This window comes from Rhinatrema bivittatum, chromosome 16 (assembly GCF_901001135.1).
Source record: "Rhinatrema bivittatum chromosome 16, aRhiBiv1.1, whole genome shotgun sequence".
NCBI classification, from domain to species: Eukaryota; Metazoa; Chordata; class Amphibia; order Gymnophiona; family Rhinatrematidae; genus Rhinatrema; species Rhinatrema bivittatum.
The window spans coordinates 30,020,040-30,040,615 of NC_042630.1; the positions used below are offsets into that span (position 1 = coordinate 30,020,040).

At 47.2% G+C, this 20,576-nt stretch overlaps 1 protein-coding gene across 4 annotated transcripts in view; it reads left to right on the forward strand.

Annotated features, from left to right (window-relative positions):
• HORMAD1 (HORMA domain containing 1) overlaps window positions 1–20,576 on the forward strand; it is a 227,635-nt gene that overhangs the window by 166,542 nt on the left and 40,517 nt on the right. For 3 of the 4 annotated variants that reach the window (XM_029581602.1, XM_029581600.1, XM_029581601.1), the window contains one exon: window positions 9,348–9,437. The exons of the other annotated variant lie outside the window; for it this stretch is intronic. In XM_029581602.1, coding sequence (XP_029437462.1) covers window positions 9,348–9,437 — 90 coding nt within the window. The remainder of the gene's footprint in view (window positions 1–9,347; window positions 9,438–20,576) is intronic. 4 annotated transcript variants of the gene reach the window in all.

Genomic DNA, 20,576 nt, shown 5'->3' on the forward strand with positions numbered 1-20,576 from the left:
CACATTGCTGTTCCCTTTTCAGTTTCTGGTGTTTTTTCTTTTTTTTTCTCATGGCAGTGGAGAAGTGCTGCAGGGTGCCCAAAGATGGTGGGTGGGCTCTCAGTTCGAGGGCGCCTGGTGGCAAGGCGCCTTTCAACGGTCGGTCCTGCCCTTGATAATGTCGGGGGGTGGGGCTTCCGATCTGGTCTCTCCCTCACATTGCTGTTCCCTTTTCAGTTTCTGGTGTTTTTTCTTTTTTTTTTTTTTTTCTCATGGCGGTGGAGAAGTGCTGCAGGGTGCCCGAAGATGGTCTCTTACAGCGCGCCTTGCGCTCCCGCTGGAAGCCGGTGTCTCGGGACTTCCAAGCCATCCTTCCTCTCCCGCAGGGAGCCAAGGACAGTCTCTCGTGGTGGTTCAACCTGTCTCATCTTCTCCAGGGTGTTCCTTTGGACATCCCGAAATGGGTAATCGTCATGACGGACGCCAGTCTCTCTGGCTGGGGAGCGGTGTGTCAGATGAGTTCTGTGCAAGGGAAGTGGACGCTGTCCCAAGCAACTTGGCTGATCAATCACTTGGAGACCAGAGCAGTGCGTCTGGCATTGAAACGCTTCCTACCTCTCGTCCATCATCGCGCAGTCCGAATACTCTCAGACAATGCGACCACTGTGGCCTACATCAATCGCCAAGGGGGCATGAGGAGCCGGCATGTCTCTCGGGAGACAGACAGGTTGATGGCATGGGCAGAGACTCATCTCTCCCGCCTAGCGGCTTCCCACATTGCAGGCATAGACAACGTTCAAGCCGACTTTCTCAGTCGTCAACATCTAGATCCCGGAGAGTGGGGACTCTCAGAGGAGGCAGTGAATCTCCTGTTCCACAGATGGGGACCCCCTATCTGGATCTAATGGCAACCTCCCGGAATGCCAAGGCAGCTTGGTTCTTCAGTCGCAGAAGAGAGTACGGCGTAGAGGGACTGGATGCCTTAGTCCTCCCCTGGCCCCGTCACGTTCTCCTCTACGTGTTTCCCCCTTGGCCTCTGGTGGGCAAGGTGCTCCGGAGAATAGAGTCCCACCAGAGTCTGGTAATGCTGGTGGCACCGGAATGGCCCCGTCGTCCGTGGTTTGCAGACTTGATCAACCTCGCAGTGGACGGACCTCTTCGTCTGGGTCACCTTCCACGCTTGCTGCATCAGGGTCCGGTATCTTTCGCCCAGGCCGATCGCTTCTGTCTTGCGGCCTGGCTTTTGAGAGGCACCGGCTGAGACGGTGTGGATACCCAGAGGCTGTTATCTCGACCCTTCTCAAGGCTAGAAAGACATCTACCTCCATCTCCTTTATCAGGGTATGGAAAGTTTTTGAGAACTGGTGTGCCTTCATACCTGTGTCGCCATGGACCGCCTCGGTAGCTCAGATCCTATCTTTTCTTCAACAGGGACTGGACAAGGTTCTGGCCTAAACTCGCTGAGAGTGCAAATCTTTGCCCTAGGCTCTCTACTTCATCAATGAGAGGGAACTTCCCTTTCCTCTCACCCGGATATCATCCGATTCCTCAGGGGGGTGAAGCACGTGAAACCCCCGGTCCACGCTCTTTATCCTTCGTGGAGTCTCAATCTCGTTCTCCGAATCTTGGTCGGACCACCCTTTGAACCCATGCGTTCTGCGACCCTCAAGGATATCACTCTCAAGACGGTTTTCCTGGTAGCTATCTGTTCTGCCCGCAGAATCTCGGAGCTTCAAGCACTCTCGTGCAGAGAGCCCTACCTTCGTTTTACGGATTTGGGAGTTTCCTTGCGCACTGTGCCTGCTTTTCTGCCCAAGGTGGTTTCCGAGTTCCACTTGAATCAGACGGTAGAGCTTCCGTCCTTCTCAGCGGACGCATCGGCGGATTTACGCAAGCTAGGTGTCAAGCGTATCCTCATTTGCTATCTGTAAGTCACTAATGATTTTCGCTTGTCGGACCATCTTTTTGTTCTCTGGCATGGTCCGAAAAGGGAACCAAGGCGTCGAAAACTACCATTGCTCGCTGGCTGAAGGAGGCGATCTCGGTGGCCTACATTGGAGCGGGTCGACAACCTCCGGTGGGTGTCAAGGCCCATTCTCTTCGAGCTTAAGCTGCTTCCTGGGCGGAGATGCAGTCGGTCTCATTCCAGATTTGTCGAGCGACAACTTGGAAATCGTTACATACCTTTGCCCGTCATTATCATCTACACATACAGTTGCCTACTTTTGGCTCCTTTGGCTCTGGGGTCATTCGAGCAGGGCTTTCCGGGGCCCACCCTACGTAGGGAAGCTTTGGTACATCCCACTGTTTGGACTGATCCTGGTACATACAGGGAAAAGAAAATTATTCCTCACCTGCTAATTTTCATTCCTGTAGTACCAAGGATTAGTCCAGATGCCCTCCTTGACTGTTTATTGGGTTTGGGATTGCCTCTCTGCTCAAATTGTTCTTCAGTGCCTTTTTTCCTTTGGCTGGTTAATGGTTCATTCTGCAAGTTTGTTGTTTGACACTGTTTTGTGCCCTTTGCACACTGTTTTTTGTTACTTAATTCTATTGTTCTTGATCCATCCTGATTTTCCTCTTTGCTTTGATATACTCCATACTGAGGATTAGTAGAGGGTGCACTATCTTATAAGGAAGCATCCTTCAAAGTTCTATTTGACTCCATCTGCTGGAAGGGGGAGATAACCCACTGTCTGGACTGTTCCTTGGTATTACAGGAACAAAAATTAGCAGGTAAGGAATAATTTTCTTATTTGATCCTGATCACCTTCTGGCAGAGTTAACTGCACCATGGGAACCAATCAATCTGTTGCATTGTTGCCTTCCTGCAAAATTACTACCCTACCAATGGGGTTTCTGGTTTCAGGCTTTTCATAAAACGTGGAAGTAGTAGAGACTTTTGAACAAATGATCACTGTTTATATTTCCCTTTTTTAGTTTGATGGGAAATCCAGATTTTCCTAGTGGACCCGACTACAGAGTATTCAAACAATGGAAAGCTAAGGGTTTGTTTTGCATAGGGCAGTTAGTAGACTCAGATTCTACAGTGATCTATTCTTTTGCACAATTAATATCTGACTGGGATATTTCCAAAACAGATTTTTTTGCTTACCTCCAATCCAAATATTATTGCTTCTCAATGGGGAAAGAGAATTTAGCAGCCCTTGTTTTTACAGACCAAGATGAATGTTTTTTGAAACAATCTCTAAATTTAACAAAATGCACTCTTGGATGATGCATATAAATGATATGTCTCCTTTACATGGTTTGTCTAAATTGGCAACACAGTGGAGTGCAGATCTCAGAACATCACTCACAGTTTCAGACTTTAGATCTGCTTTTTCCATGCTGTACTGCCTTTTAAAAGTGGCTAATTTATGGGAGGTACAAATTCTCTACTGGGTTTATTTAACCAGAACCAAGGGAGCTAAAATGAAACTCTGGGCATCTGACACTAGCTTAAAATGCCATATCGCCCCAGGAGACCTGTGTCATATGATTTCTGGCTGTTCTAGATATAATACTTTTTGGAGAGGAGTGCAGGTTTACTTGAATCAGATATTACATGTTACCATTTCAGGGGCAGACCGATTGTTGTATTTTTACTCTGTTGAAGACACTGTGAAATTACTGGCAGGGGGAAATAAATTGTTGAGCATAGCAATGACCTTGGCTAAAAAAGTTATTTTATTGACCTGGCATAATGATATGTTACCTAATATAGAAATTTGGAGGTCAGAAATTAGAAACCATGCTTCTATGGAGCGCTTATACCATAATAATTTCAGTGGGTATCCTGCAATTTTGTTAAAAGAAAAAAACTATTTTCTTTTATGGTCCAAAGTTCTGCAAATATTGTAAATACACACCGTTGACTACCTGACTGTTTTTCGAACCATGACTATCAATGTTTTTTGACTGTTTAGTTCTCAGGATGTGTAGTGTGAATGGGTTTGAATGAGTGTGTTGTAATAATTCATGAAAAATGAGAGGAGAGGACTTTACTGCTATATTCTATCATGTACTTGCTTAAGTACTTGTTTACTGATTTATTTGCTGTTTTGTGCATTTGATACATCCTGTACGAGTTTTGTATATTTTGTATTTGTACCACAGTGTTTGCTTGTTCTTTCCTTTAATAAAAAAGTTATAAAAAAAAAAATAGAAGAAGGCTGTCAGGAAGACCTTTCCGCCACAGCCTGTTTTCGGAATATGAGGCGTTTTAGGCCAGGCAAGATGACCTCGAATGCAGGGCAGAAGCAGGCTGTTGGTTGACAGCAGTCCCTTCAGGGTTCCCATAGAACCTCCAGGGAAGGGGACCATCAGGGGGCCAGTGGTGATAAGACTTCGCAATGAAGTCAGGCCGGTCCACTCTTCAGTCGAAGCTGTACGAGGAAGATTGTCCCTATTTTACGAGGAGTGGACCAGGATCACTTTGAACCAGTGGGTTCTAGAGATGTTAAGAGAAGGTTACACCTTAGAATTTTCGTGTCCAATACGGGATGTCTTCATGGCGTCCCTTTGCGTATCTCGAGCCAAGTAAGAGGCAGTACAGAATACTTTGCTGTGCTTACAAAGCCTGGAAGCTATTGTACCTGTTCTGCCTTCAGAAAGGGGAAAAGGAAGGTACTCTAATTTATTTTGTGGTTCCTAAGAGAAAAGGTACATTCTGTCCCATTTTGGACCTTAAAAAGGTCAACATGGCATTGTGGGTCCCATAGTTCTGGATGGAGATGCTGCAGATGGTAATTGTTGCAGTTCGGAAAGGACAATTTCTAGCGGCCCTAGATCTAATGCAGGCCTAGCTGCATATCCTCATTTGCCTGGCACACCAGAAGTTTTTGATGTTTATGGTGCTGGGGCAGCACTTTCAGTTTCGAGCCCTTCCCTTCAGGTTGGCCACAGCTCCACATACGTTCACAAAGGTGATGGTGGTGGTGGCAGTGGCAGTGGCAATAAGGAGGGAAGGGATTCTGGTTCTCCCTTATCTGGACGACTGGCTAGTGTGAACAAAGTCTGAAGGGGAATGTTGCTAGGCGGTGCATCGAGTGATGGAGTTGTTATAGTCACTCAGATGGGGGGATAAACTTGGACAATTGCCATCTGGTGCCGAGCCAGTCGTGGGGCTACCTGGAGGTGCATTTCAATTCCCCGGTGGGCAGTCTTCCTTACCCAGGAGAGAGTTGTGAAAATTCAGTCTCAGATAGGGCATTTCTTGAGAATGCCAGTTCCCAAGGCCTGGTATTATTTACAAGTACTGGATTTGGTGTCCAGGAGCGTTTTCCCATCTTTGACCTCTCCAGCAGGCTCTACTGTCCCACTGGAGTCTGTTGTCAGAGAAGTATCAGCGACCTTTACCACTGCAGGGGGAATCCAGATCCAGTCTCTCATGGTGGCTGTCTCACCACAATCTGGAGAAGGGGGTGGATCTAGAGGCTCCGGATTGGGTAGTGGTGAACCCAGATGGCAGTCTCAGTGGTTGGGGGGGCGGTCTGTCTCAGATGTATGACTCAAGGTCGGTGGTCACTTATGGAAGCAGCCTGATCTATCAATCGTTTGGTAATGAGGGCGGTTTGCAGGGCGTTGGTATTTTTTCTTCTCAGGTTCGAGGGTGTATGGTCAGAGTTTTCTCGGACAATGCAACAACGGTGACATATATCAATCGGCAGGGTGGCATGAAGAGTCACGTCATAGCTCAGGAGCCTCGGGAGCTTTTTGTCTGGCCAGAGCAGCATTTGGAGGGTTAGCAGCTTCACAAGTAGCCAGAATGGACAATGTGCAAGCGGGCTATCTCAGGAAGCAACAGTTGGACCCGGGAAATGGAAGTAGTCAGTGGAGGCCTTCGACTTGATTTGGGTTCGCTGGGGCAACCCCTAGCTGGTCCTGTTGGTGTCGTGGAGAAATGTCAAAGTGGCATGGTTTTTCAGTCGCAGAAGAGAGGTCAGAGCTGAGGGACTAGACATTCTCGTTCCTCCGTGGCTAGCAGGGCTCCAGCTGTATGTCTTTCCCCCATGGCTGTTAATAGGCCGTGTCTTGAGATGCATTGAGAGTCATCTGAGTCGGGTGTTTCTCATGGCACCAGAGAGGCCATGGCATCTGTGGTTCACAGATCTGATTCATCTGGCAGTAGACAGGGCCTTCAGATTGGCTCATCTTCTGGGTCTGTTAAGGCAAGGTCCTATCTTCTCGGATTGGGCAGATCACTTTTGTCTCGTGGCTTGGCCTTTGAGAGGCAACAGTTAAGGCGAAAGGATTACTCAAAGCCGAAAGGATTACTCTTTGGGACAGGAGGCTGTTCACATCTATGGCTTATGTCCGGGTGTGGAGGGACTTTGAGACTTGCTGTTTGGAGGAAGGCCTATATCCATTACTGGTAGGGAAACCACATATTTTGGCCTTTTTACATCAGGGATTGTCCAAAGGCTTAGCCTACAATTCCCTTTGGGTTTAGGTAGGAGCCTTGGGGTGTCTCGGGGTAAACTTCAAGGGAGGTCTTTGGCATTGCATCCGGATATGGTGCAATTTTTGAAGAGGGTCAAGCATTTGCAGCCGCTGGTGTGAAGTGTGTGTCCGGCATGGAGTTTGACCTTAGTTCTGCAAGTGCTTTGTGGTTTTCCATTGGAGACATTGGGGTGCTCTAAAGGACCTCACCCTGAAGATTGTTTTTCTGGTGGCGATTTCCTCAGACAGAAGGATTTTGGAGCTGCAGGCTTTGTCCTGTAGAGAGTGTGTCTTTGCTCATGGTACCCTTATTCCTATCCAAGGTGGTTTCCTCTTTTTACCTCAGTCAGTCAATGGAGCTTCCTGTGTTTCTGAATTGGTCTTCGGAAATGCCAGAAGCAAGGGAACTGCATTTGTTGAATGGTCGTTGGGTGCTGTTGCGGTATCGTAAGCTCACCAACAGTTTCCGGCGGTTAGATCATCTATTTGTATTATTTGACGAGCCAAAGAAAGGATGTAAGACAGCAAAGGGCATTATTGCTCGTTGGTTGAAGGAAGCTATTATTTCGACTTACTTTTACAAACACAGAAAGGTTCCAGAGGGGCTGCGAGCACATTCTACTTGGTCTGAGTGTCAGTTAGTGTTGCCACAAGAGACTTGTCGGGTGTTTTACATGGTCTTCACTGCACACTTTCTCCTTGGCATTACCAGTTGGATGTTCAGGCGCTGGGAGAGCCGAGTTTCAATGAGAGTGTATTGAGAGTGAGTCTTTTGCATGCCCGCCCAGTGTAGGGGTGCTTTGCTGCATCCCACTTGTCTGGACTGATCTGGGGTACAAACAGGAAAGGAAAATTGGTTCTTACCTCTAATTTTCATTCCTGAAGTACCACAGATCAGACCAGAGGCCCTACCCCTGATTTACGAAAGACCGATTTAACTTGTGCTGTTAGTATTTGGAGTGTTCAGTATATTTATAGTCAGAGCCTAAAAAGGGTTTCCATGTTTGGTTGTTCCTTGGGGTTCATGTAGGAGTTCCAGTTCTGGGAGCTCCAACCCCTGGTTTGACGTTCACCCTGGGAAAGCAGGGGATAGTTCAGTAGTGTTCACTCTTACGTATGGTTTGGGTACAGGTCAATACTGAGGGACTGCAGGTGGCACCCTCAGATATGTAGCAGTGCTTCAAATTTTTGTTCTCCACCTCCATCTGCTGGTAGGGATGCAAAACCTACTTGTCTGGACTGATCTGTGGTACTTCAGTAACGAAAATTAGCAGGTAAGAACCAATTTTCCTTTCTTCACCCCAACTCTTCCCCTCCCTCTCCCCTAGCATGCCTACTGCAAATGCGGGGAAAAATAAGTACAAAGTCATGTTTTGTGAATACTTTTTCCCGCACAACCCTCGGTTGATTTTCAAAAGATGATTTACATGCATAAATCAGAGTTTTCTGTGGACAAGCAAGACAAAGATCAGCCATACAAGTGGATGATGTCATCTAATGGTGCCGAGAAGGAAATGTTGTCTCAGAGCTCAGAAAATCCCAGGTTTTCTAAGCATGTGCAAACATTCCCATGCAGCCACCACCATGCAAATTTCCTCAGTCTTCTTTTTTCCATCACTGCAAAAAGTCTTTTTCTCTCTCTACCTGTAGCCATTTGTCAAGATATTTTTCAACCATTTTGTTAAGTTTTTCTTCCTTTTCATCCACTAGACCAGTCTAGATGGAAAGGTTTTTCTTCCCTACCAGCAAATGGAGATAGAGCATAAAAGTTTCACTATACTGTTAGTACATAAGGCATTGTGCTATCTGCAGTCTCTCAGTATTCTCTGTCTCCACCAGATGGTAGGGGAGTCCATCCTACAGTTAGACAGTAAAGGGAAGGCAAATTGCTCATGGGTTGATAGGTCTCTTGGCCATCCCTCTGGTTGAGTAGGGTCTAACAGGGGGGCACTTTCTTGAACCCGTTTGATGAGGAGGGTTTGATAGCCAGTGGTGCTAGCTCCCTTATTCTCTATCCTCTTCTCCCTCGGATTCCTTCCTGGCCTCTGGATTCAAGACTTCAGCAAGGGGAAATATATTTTTCATTTGTCTTATGTCACTTTAAGAAGTTAAAAAAAAAAAAAAAAAGAAAACGATTAAAGCAGCAGGGAGTCCAGCAGCTGCTCTTTGTGAAGCCTGTAAGCAGGGGATCCAATGCTGTCCTGCTCACAGTGCGGGATACCTAAGATCAAGGATTTCTGGCTTCAGGGAGGGAGAATGCCCTGATGCAGATTTGTGATTGCATAACCATCATGTCTGCCAAAGAGTCACTTATACTAATTCTCAACCTAGTGAATATTGCCCATATCTCAAATAATATTGTCGTGGTTGCCATTGATCATATCACAAAGGGAAAACCTTTTTTTTTAAATATCATGAAAACATTTTTAGGAAAGGGTGATGGTTTCATATGATACTCAGCAGACCCACTCCATGGTGTCGCATGAAATTCATTTTGTTTTGTAATCATTAACTCACCACCTCCATCCTGTATTTAATTGAAAAACTCATTTAAAAACTCATTTTTTTTGTATTATTTGTGATGCAACATACAACAATAAAATTTGGTGTTTTCCTCCAAAGTCTATATTTTTTATATGCTTTTTGTGTTTTTAATGTGATATGATTAATGGCAACTACGACAATATTATTTGAGATATAGGCAATATTCACTAAGTTGAGAATTTGTATATTGATAATAGATTGAAACCTGGTGTAGTGATCAGTTGGAAGTAAAGTAATTGCCAAAGATTCACAGCATGTCAGCTTTCTTAGTTTAATTTTTATCACAAATTAGCACTTCACACTAACTTACAGTAGCTGGTGTGCCATAAGGATGCAGTCTGCATTTTTGTCCAGCCACCACTTATTCTGTCTTTATAAAGGTTGCTGGAAATCATGCTCAGAAAGGTGGAAAAAAGCAAGCAGCTGCGTCTCCTAAAGCAAGCAAGAAGAGATCAGAGCTAAGCAAAATGGTAAGAGCCTTACTGTACACCTGGAAAAATGTCCTGCTTGATTTACTTCAACTGTACAGTGATGCTATAAATTAGAAGTACAGATTACAGTAGGTAGTTCCTTATCCAGGAAGGCTTATAGTCTAAGAGCCAGATTCATTAAGGCTTTTCTTCCATTTTGTGACTACGGGAAAAACCTGTAGTGAATCAGATAATAAGTTTCCTTTGCACTCAGCAGGCCAATCCACACTGGTGGGTTATGCACTCCTTCCAGCAGATGGAGATGGAGAAAAGAGACTCGCTGACATCACCATCATATAGCTCTGCCCCAACATCAGTCTGCCTGTATTCTCCATCTCCAGCAGATAGTGGACATGCATATCCCCTCATGGGAATAGCTTGTTAAAAAAAAAAATAAAAGAAGAAGGAACAGAACTCCTGTGGTGATTACAGTCTGGTTCTCTCCCTCAGTTGAACATTTGAGTCAAGGCATTTATGCCGGGTTTCAGCTCAAAAAAATGAAGAAAGACTGAAGGAGAAGGAGAGCTTGGGGGTGAAGGCTTGCACTCTCTCACCCCGTAGCCAGAGGCCCAATTGTGCTTCAGCTGACAAAAGGCTGGTCTCCGGTATATGAGGAATTCTGTTCTTCTCGGGCCGTTCCTCCCTCCCAATGATACACTTCTAGCACTATCATTCAGGGTCAATGGAGGCACTGGGGTGTTTATCACACGGTGGGGTGAGCGAGCTTTTGATTTCCAGTACTGCTGGCCCTGTTAGGGAAAGGAGCTCCTCAGTAATTAAAAAGGGCCGTCGAACCTTGTAGTAGGCCGCAGCTTGGTGTTTTCCAGGGGCTCGTGCACATGGTGAGGCCACAGCCTAGAAAAACTTTCACACGAGCACGTATGAGTACATGTGCGCGAATAAGTATATGGATTGGACATGTAGGCCACAGCCTCGAATTATTCTTTCCAGAAAGTCAGTTGGCAGTTTTCTCTCCCCTCTGAGGTATTTGGAGCAATGGTGCCGGGATCCAAAATGATTAAAGGGCCTCCCTTTTGTGCAGCTTGCTACATAAGGGCAAGCCAGCTGTTGCGATCACTTCGCCTATGTCAGCGCAGCCTAGAGGCTCAAGGTGAATTGACTTCTAAGAATTTTATCACCGTTGGAGCATCCCCCTTCCCTTGTGAGGGCTCAATGGAAGGGGCCACAAGAGGCAATGCACTAGATAGTGACAGTTCCTCTTGTCCCCCTTGTTTTCTAGGGATAGGGGTATTCCAGGGGGGGGCCATGGAGGGGGCCTTAGCAGGGGCATGGTCCCAGGGATGGATTCAGCTTACTTCTCCTGGGTGGAATTTTTTTCCAAAGGGTTGCCAACCTTTCTAAAAGGGCGCCCAGCGGGGGCTGTTTGGCCCCGTCAGGAAGGAAACTGTTCCAGGCCTTCACCCTCGATGGCCAGGTCACACAAGCGCCATAAAGTGGAGGAAGCAGAGAAGCACAGCACATCAGATGGATCCAGGAATGCTTCAGATTCCTCACCCTTAGAAGAAGGTGGAATCCCACCTGTTTTGGAACCACGCTGCTCAGTTCCCTATGTGTATCCAGATCAGTACAGACTCCTGGGTTTTGCCTCCCTTCCAGCAGATGGAGTCAGAGAAAGTGTCACTGACACTGCCACATAACCCGGAGTGCCACCTGCAGTCCCCCAATATTTCTCTGACTCCAGCAGATGATGGAGGTGCAAAACCTCTGAGACTTGTTTAAAAAAAAAAGAGAGAAATTTAGATCCTCTGCGATTGCCTCCCAGGAGGTCAGTAGGTCCTATTAGGGCCATCCCTCTTGGTTTTGAGGCAGACGAGCAGGGGATTGGGATCCTTTTCTTGTTCAGTCCCTCAGCGCCAGGGGTAGAAAGCTGGTGGAGCCAGTTCCCTCTTTCTCAGAAGGACGTGCAGAGCCTGCTGCCACTCTTCAGTTGTAGGGAAGTGTTTTCTGGCCTTTTTTGTCCTTTCCGGTAAAGTTAAAAAAAAAAAAAAAAAAGAGCAGTTTTGTTGTTTGATTTCCCATTTAATTGGCATGGAGGGTGAGTGAACTTAAGCTTCACGAGGGGCTAAGCTGAAGTGGCTCTACATTTTGGCGCTCCTCAGGCAGCTGACTGCACTCATGGTCCTGGCACCCTGACAGCAAGCTGTGCGGCTCGGGGCAGATATTGTTCTCAGTGCTTCTTCGGGGGAGAGTGTAGCTCGGGGACGGTCACGGTGGAGTCAGGGAAACAGAATGGGCCTGGGAGGATCTCAGGTGTATTGAAGGAAGCAGCGGACCCCTTCCCGGTTAGGCAGGAATGGCAGCCATTTTGTCGACCCTCGCAGCTGCTTCACAGCCTGCGGGGCGGGGGATTTCTCTTCTCCACTGTCCCTGGGTGATATGAGCCCCAAGGAGGACCGGGTGACTCTGGGACTCCAGTTATGGGAGGAAGAGGACCCCCTCAGGGTGGCTTCTGATGAATCCACAACTTTTTTCTCCAATTTTGACCTGTTGCTGCACACAGCTTATTTGGCCAGAAAGGCCGCAAGGAGCAGCACAGAGCCAAGCAGAAGGTGAGGTTGGTCCGCAACCTAGGAAGAGGTCCAGACTATCACAGGCTGCTGGGGCTACGAGGGTTTGGCGAGTCCTGGAGATGCCTACTCCGACAAACACAGCGGATGACTTCTCTGAAGATTCAGAGGATGGGGATCTGCCTGCACAGGATCCTCTGGATGCGAATCTGGCTCTGGTGGAACGGGATCCAGAAGAGGGGCTGTGGAGGAGGATGACCCGAAGTTGGTTCGTCTTTTCCACAGGGAGGAGTTGAGGCCCCTGATCCCCCATGTCCTGGCGGATTGTGCGATAAAGGTTCCGCTAAAGGAGTCAGATCAGGAGGACGTGGATCTGGTTATGAACAGCCTAAGAGGTCCAGCGAAGGCTTTTCCTTTCCATAAGTCAGTCAAAAAATTGGTGATCAGGGAGTGGGATACTTCTGAGACTGGCTTGAAGGTTGGTAGAACGATGGAAAGATTATATCCTTTGCGTGAAGACATGCTTGAACTCCTGAAGATCCCAAAGGTGGATGCCTCGGTGTTGGCTATTACTAAGAAGATGACCATTCCGTTGGCTGGTTCTGCAGCGCTGAAGGACCTTCAGAATAGGAAGCTTGAAGTTCACCTCAAGAAGATTTTTGAGGTGTCTGCCCTTGGCATACATGCAGCAGGGTGCAGCATTTTTATGCTGAAGGCTGGACTGCAATGGGTGCAGCAGTTGCAGGCAGACACATCCATGTTTGACTCAGGCAAAGCAGGCGGAGCAACAGGAAGCTGTGGTTGCCTATGGAGCCGATGCGCTATATGACCTCATTAGGATTTCTTCCAGAACGATGATGTCGGCGGTATCGGCCAGGAGGCTTCTCTGGTTGAGAAACTGGTCTCAGTTGGACGCGTTACCTTTTAAAGGAAAGCTGCTCTTTGGACAGGACTTGGAAGAACTGATCAAACATCTGGAGGAGAATAAAGATCATAAATTACCTGAGGATAAGCCGAAAGGAGGAAAAGGGTCCTTTCCCTTGTGCTTTTGTTTCAGAGGGAAGAGGCATTTTCAGCCGAATAAGGCTTTAGGTGGTGTCCAGAGGCAGCAGTCCTGGAACTAGTCCTTTCGCGGGCGGAAGCCAAACAGAGATGGCTCTGGCCAGGGTGGGGGTGGAGCCAAATCCACCCAATGAAGTGTTACTCTAGTTTTTTCCCTTCGTTAAACTGTAAACCGATCCGATATGGTAATCTACTATGAAGGTCGGTATATAAAATTGTTAAATAAATAAATAAATAAAACCGGCCCACTCCTCGGTTCTGGCCATAGGGGGGTCAGTTGTCTCTTTTTTATGAGGAGTAGGCAAAGATCACGTCGGACTACTAGGTCTTAAGTGTCATAAGGCAAGGTTACGCTTCAGAATTTGCATGTCTGCTAAGAGACTTATTCATGGTCTCCCCGTGTGTTTACAAGGGAAAAAGGTGGGTGGTGCAGTAAACCATCAGCCGCCTATAGATGCTGGAGGAATGGGAAACAGGCCACTATTCCATTTATTTCATTGTTCCCAAAAAAGAGGGAACATTCCTCCCAGTTTTGGACTTGAAGAGAGTAAGCGTGGCTCTCAGGGATCCTCATTTTTGGATGGAGACCCTGCACTGTGTAAATGCAGCGGTGCGCAAGAGGGAGTTCTTATCTTCCCTGGATTTAACAGAGGTGTATTTGCACATAGGGATCCGGCCCGATCATCAAAGATATTTACGATTCATAGTCCTCGGAACACATTTTCAATTTTGCGCCCTACCGTCCAGTCTGGCGATGGCTCCCAGGACTTTCACCATAGTGGCTGCGGCCCTCCGGAGAGAGGGCATCCTGGTTCCCCCTTATCTGGACAACTGGCTGATTTGGGCAAAGTCAGAGGTCCTTTGCAGGTAGGCAGTGGACTTGGTACTGCAGCGCATGAGATCCCTGGGGTGGATAGTAAATCTGTCCGAAAGTCAACTTTTCCCTTCTCAGATCTTGGAATTTCTGGGGGTGTGTTTCAATACCAAGGTGGGGAAGGTTTTTCTCACCGAGGAGCACATTACAAAATTGCAGGCATGAATTCGCAGATTGTTGGAGAAGCAGGTGCCCAGAGTTTGGGATTAATTGCAGGTTCTTGGTTCCATAGCGTTCACTTTGGAGCTGGTTCCTTGGGTGTTTGCTCATATGCAGTCTCTGCAGTTGGCGTTGCTTTCCTGCTGGGACCGGTTATCAGAGCAGTTTCAACTTCCACTACATCTTACAGAGTTAGCCAGGTCCAGTCTCTCGTGGTGGCTTGGTCGGGACCAGTTGAAGCGCAGTGGACTCAGAGGTTCCGGACTGGATGATTGTTACCATCGATGCCAATCTCTTTGGGTGGGGAGCGGTATGCCAGGACCAGCTCATGCAGGGCCAATGAGCGGCGGAGGATGCATGTGGTCCATAAATTGCTTAGAGACAAGAGAGGTACAGTTGGCACTGCAGGCATTCCTACCTCTATTGCGGGGAAAGCCAGTGAAGATCTTGTCAGACAATGCGACGACAGTGGCTTACATCAACCAACAGGATGGCACCAAAGGTCATGCGGTGGCTCAGGAAGCCCAGGAATTAATCCACTGGGCAGAGCAACATCTGGCGCTATTAGTGGCTTCTCACATTGCCAGCACAGATAATGTGTACAAGCAGATTTTCTCGGTCGGCAACAGCTGGATCCCAGAGAGTGGGAGTTATTGGAGGAAGCAATGTGCCTCATCAGTCGCAGATGGGGCAGACTCCACATGGATTTAATGGCAATTCACCGAAATGCCAAGGCCTTATGCTTCTTCAGTCAAAGAAGGGAACACGGAGCAGAAAGGGTTGATGCCTTAGTTCTGCCTTGGCCGAGAGGCATTCTTCTATACGTGTTTCCGCATGGCCACTGATGGGCAAAATCTTACAACATATAGAGATCCATCTGGAGAAGTGATTCTACTAGCGCCGGAGTGGTCGAGACGGCCTTGGTTTGCGGATCTGATCAACCTAGTGGTAGACAATGAGGTTTGCTCATCTGCCAAAGCTTCTGCATCAAGGCCTCATATTTTCCGATCAGGTGGCTCGCTTGTCTCATGGCTTGGCTTTTGAAAGGAAACGCTTAAGGGAGAAAGGATATTCTGAGGATGTCATTTCTACTCACTTGAAGCTAGAAAAACTTCCACCTCTTTGGTGTATGTGAGTATCTGGAAAGCTTTTGAGACTTGGTGCACAGAGCAGGGGGTTGATCCTACTTGGGCATCCATAGCAAATATTCTGGCCTTCTTGCAGAGAGGGTTGGTGAAAGATTTGGCCTTTAACTCCCTCAGAGTTCAGGTGGCAGCTTTGGGCTATCTTCGAGGCAAGATGCAGGGTGTTGCCCTAGCTGTACATCCAGATGTATGTTTTCTCCTGGGCGTAAAGCATTTCCGGTTCAGAAGTTGTATCTCTCGTGGAACCTTAACTTGATCCTTAGGGTATGAGTACAGCGCTGTTCGAGCCTCTTAGAAGGCTACATACATACAACTCCCGCCTCACTTGGGAGTTGATTTCTCCATGTATGGGCTATATTATGGACTGAAGGACTCTGCCTAGGGGGCAGGGTGATGACTACAGCTGCATATGCTCAGTAGGGCATATTGAAAGCTCTAGACTCTTTTGAGATCAAAGTTCTGTTCCAGGCTCCATCTGATGATGTCACCCATGTGTGAGGACTAACATCCTACTGTCCTCGGAGAACACCTGTTACAGGTGAGCAACTCTGTTTTATCACATGCCTTAGATGTGAAGTGGAATCTGGTGCGGTACTTAAAGGTTACTCGCCTCTTGAGTAAGACTGATTGACTGTTTTTCTCCATTGTGGAGGTACACAAGGGGAACCAGCGTCACGGGTGACAGTAGCCTGTTGAATTAAAGAGGTTATCACGGCTGCCTACGTGGATGCAGATGTACCATTGCCTAGGCAAGTCGGGGCGCATTCCACTAGAGCACATGCGGTCTCATGGGCGGAGATTTGGTTGTTGTCTCCTGTCAAGATTTGCCAGGCAGCAACATGGTTCTCTTTACACACGTTGTCCAAGCATAACTGCTTGGATGGTATGGTTCAAGAGGATGTGGCCTTCATGAGGGCAGTGTTGACGGGAGCACAGTCAATGTCCCACCTGTTTTGTGAGTACTTTGGTACATTCCACTGGTGTGGATTGGCCTGCCTGAGTGCAGAGGAAAGTTAAATTAATTCTTACCTGATAATTTTCTTTCTTGTAAGGAAGGCAGGCCAATCCACAATCTCACCCTGGGTTGCCTACTTGGGTTTGATTTCAGTTCGTCCTTTCTTTGGGGATGATTTATAGTTGTTTGAAGGACTGCTAAGTGAAGAACCAGCCCCTACTGAACTCAGTACTTCAGAGTTGGCTGATGTAATAAGTCATTGGCTATTAATAGTGATATTTCAAGCATAATCAGTTGTCCACAATTTGGCTTTTCTAGAGATATTGTCAGGCTGATGTCAGGGCAGGGCTGCATGTTGGTGATGTCAGCAAGTCAGTTTTTTTCCGTCTCCATCTGCTGGCAGGGGTGCATAACTCACCAATGTGGACTGGCCTGCCTTCCTTAGAGGAAAGGAAATTATAAGGTAAGAAGTAGTTTCACCTTTTATCTGAGACAATGGAGGGTGAAGTGATTTGCCCAAGGTCACAAAAAGCATCAGTGAAATTTAAATCTTGACTTCCTTAGTTCTCAGTCTGCTGCCCTAAACAATAGGCTGCATCTCCACAAATTGAAGTAAAATTCATATAAACTATATAGCAAAACATGTTGAATGAGACTAAAAATTGCCCATTCCTTATTGTCCACCAGACCAGTCCAGACAGATTTTTCTCCCCTATCAGCAGATGGAGACAGAGAATAAAAGATTTACTGTAACCACCTACTTAAGGCATCATGTCACTTGCAGTCTCTCAGTATTTCTCTTTCTCCAGGAGATGGTAAAGGTGTCAAATCCTGCAGTCAGAAGTACTGGTGGACAAATGACTCTCAGGAGTGGCTTGGTCATTTATGGGCCATCCTCCTAGTAGAGTAGGGATGAAGAGGGGTGGAGGTGGGTGTTGGGGAGGCTTGGCTTGCTTCCAGTTTAATGAGGCTGGATCTGAAAGCCAGTAGTCCTGACTCCCTCTTTCCATCTTCTTCCCCTCTCGACTCCTCTTTTGCTCCTTGGCTCGGGGAACTTCTGCCTCTGGATTCTGTAGACCATGGTTCAGTAAAGTATCTTGATTATTTTTACTTTGAATAAAAAAAGATAAGATAGAAGGCAGTGCAGTCTGGCACAGAGGGGAAGAAGCTGTTGATATGAGGTACGGCTGCAATTGTAGGCATCTCTGCAGAGAGAGGGATCAGTGACTCTCGGTTTTCGGCAGCGGTGAACAGAGGGTAAGTGGTGCTTGTTTAAATTTTTGCCATGTGGCTTCAGGAATCATGGCAGCTTCTGTAGAGCAAGGGACAAAATGTCTGGATTGCAGGGCAGGCACAGGACGATAACAGTCGGGACTCTGTCACACCTGCACCGGTGGTGGGGAGGGTCATTCAGGGGACTCCCCTTTGGTGAAAAGGAGAAACGCTTGAGAAACAGGCAGGATGCATGGCCCTGGGGGAGATGCAGCCATCTTGCTTGCTTCTCTCGGCAGGGGAAAAGAGTGCAGAGCCCCCAGTGCTTTCTCCCATGGGGAATGGGATGGCAGTGCAGGACAAGTCAGGAGTAAGCCCTGGAGCGGATGCGAGTTGTTTTTTGAGTCCTCCAAGGAGGCTTTTTCTCCAGAATTTGTTATTCTGATGCATAAGGCCATTTTAATTAAGAGGGGTGCTGTCTCAAGCAGGCATAGTCCTACAGGGGTGATCTTAGGAGCTGCCTCAGTTCCTTCTCAGCCCAAATAAAGCAGGTTAGATCAAGAACTGGGAAAGATGGTCTCCGAGGGGTTTGAGAAGGATGATCTGGAAGAGCTTGTTGGAAAGTGAGACATAAAAAGCCTCTGGAGGAAGGGGCAAAATCATAGAAACTGTTATAAACTGAACTCCTGCTTATCACCCCTGAAAATAGCCTACACTTACAACAATTGCACACTACCTCCCACATCACTCATGCTAGAGATCTTGGAGTTATAATTGACAATCATCTGAGCTTAAAGAAGTTTATAAATTATACTATAAAGGAATGCTTCTACAAGTTACAGGTGCTCAAAAAACTCAAGCCTCTCCTATATCACCATGACTTCAGGACTGTACTTCAAGCAATCCTGTTCTCTAAGGTCGATTATTGTAACTCGATCCTGCAAGGTCTACCAGCTGTTACATTAAAACCTCTGCAACTACTCCAAAACGCAGCTGCAAGGATTTTGACCAACACTAAGCGCAGAGATCACATCACGCCCATACTAAAAGACCTACATTGGCTTCCAGTTAATTTTAGAATTATTCACAAATCCCTCACCATTATTCATAAAAACATCCACCACCAGACTCCCCTAGACCTACTACACCCTCTCAAATTACACTCTTCAGCTAGACCTTTGAGAGATGCTTATAAGGGATCCCTTCATGTTCCCTCAATCAAAATGGTACAAAGATTAACAATCAGGGACCGGGCTTTTTCAACAGCAGGCCCCACCATTTGGAATACACTATCCCCAGACCTCCGACAGAAAACCTGCCTCATAAATTTTAAAAAGAAACTGAAGACTTGGCTTTTCGGTAGAGCCTTTCCTGTCTCCTAGACTATATTCTACTAAGATATTATTCAATCAGCTGTGCTTGTATAACTAGCAGAATGTCATATAATCATGCTACAATGCTAGAGTTATTCTCCTGAGGTTGGCTTCAAGCCCCTTCTCTCTGTTATATCTCTCTACTTTGATTATCTGTCTTTTCATTTCCAATTCCAAGTTATTCACCCTTGTTATAATGTAACTTTTACCTTCTGCTCCCAATCTGTCTCCTCTTTTGAGGTTTGACTAGTTATTGTTAATGTACTATCGTTCTATGTAAACCGAGTTGATTTGATCTGTATCAAGAAAATCGGTATATAAAATCCCTAAATAAATAAATAAAGAATAAAATCACAAACCATTTAGATAGACATGGTTTGATGGGACACAGCCAACATGGATTTACCCAAAGCAAGTCTTGCCTCACAAATCTCCTACATTTTTTTGAAGGGATGAATAAACATGTGGACAAGGTGAACCAGTAAATGCGATATATTTGAATTTCCAGAAGGCATTCGACAAAGTCCTGCATAAGAGGCTTCTAAGAAAACTAAAAAGACATGGGATAGGAGGCGATGTCCTTTTGTGGATTGCAAGTTGGTTAAAAGACAGGAAACAGAGAGTAGGATTAAATGGTCGGTTCTCTGTATGTCCCCGGATCAGTCCAGACACCTGGGTTTTGCCTCCCCTCCAGCAGATGGAGACAGAAACCCTGGCATATATAACCAAGGTGCCACCCACAGTCCCTCAGTCTTACTCTGTCTGCAGCAGATGGCGGAGGTGCAAAACCCACAGTCTCTTCTGTTTCCCTGGTTGCTGCAGGTTTGATAGTGCAGGAGTGTAGTCAGGGTTTGAGCTTTTGGTTAGCTGTTTCTTTAAAAAAAAAAAAAAAAAGAGTTTTAATTAGCTGTAAGTCCCGTCCCCATCAGTGGTTTTGTCAGCCTCCCAGGGGGTTGCTAGGTCCTGAGAGGACCATCCTCTCTAGTTGAGGCAGCTGTTAAGGGTCGAGGACCCTGATCCTTCAGTTTACAGCAGCGCAGGGGCGATACCGGGGAGCCCAGCTCACTCCCCCAACAGGAGCAGGACCTGTCTTCCAGAACCGGGGACAGCGCACGGTAAGTTTGTATAGCTTTTATAAAAAAAACCAAAAAAAACCTGTCTTTATTTTTTCTTGTGCGCGCCGGCTCTCCGTAACTTAGTGAGGGTTATCGGGGGGGGGGGCTGAGTGGCCGAATTTTCACTTTCTTTCGCCATTGTGTTTCCTTTTATTTTCGGCGGGCCTGCGATGCCTCGGGGCTCTTCCTGCCGCGCATGCGGCTCATCGCGTTCGCGTTTGTCGAGGGACGGCCTCTGTTCCGATTGTGTGCAGGGGGACGAAGGATCCTCCGTTTCGCTCTGGGGGGGGGGGGGGTCGCGGTCGAGCTTCACGTTCCATGGCACATGCAGGGACGAGTGGCTTGTTGTCAGCAGACCCGTTCCCGCTAAGCGCGGGAATGGAAGCCATTTTGAGCACATTTCGGGAGGCTACGCGGGCAGCGATGGGGGAGGGAATTTTAACCCCCTCGCTCTCTCCACAACAGATTCCTGCCGGGGGGGCACTCCGGGTGCAGCCTCTCCCGTTCACGAGGAGAGCCTTGAGGGGGCTACGGATTCCTCCTCAGAATCTTCCTTTTCCTCTGAATTTGTGTTATTGATGCACAAGGCCTTCAGAGAAAGAAAGCTAGGAAAGAAGCAAGTCTCTGAGAGGCCTTTGCTGATGCCGCATGCCCGGGGGTCTAGGAAGAGGGACAGGTTAGCAGGGGGTCCTGACCCAAATAGGGGTAAGAGGCCC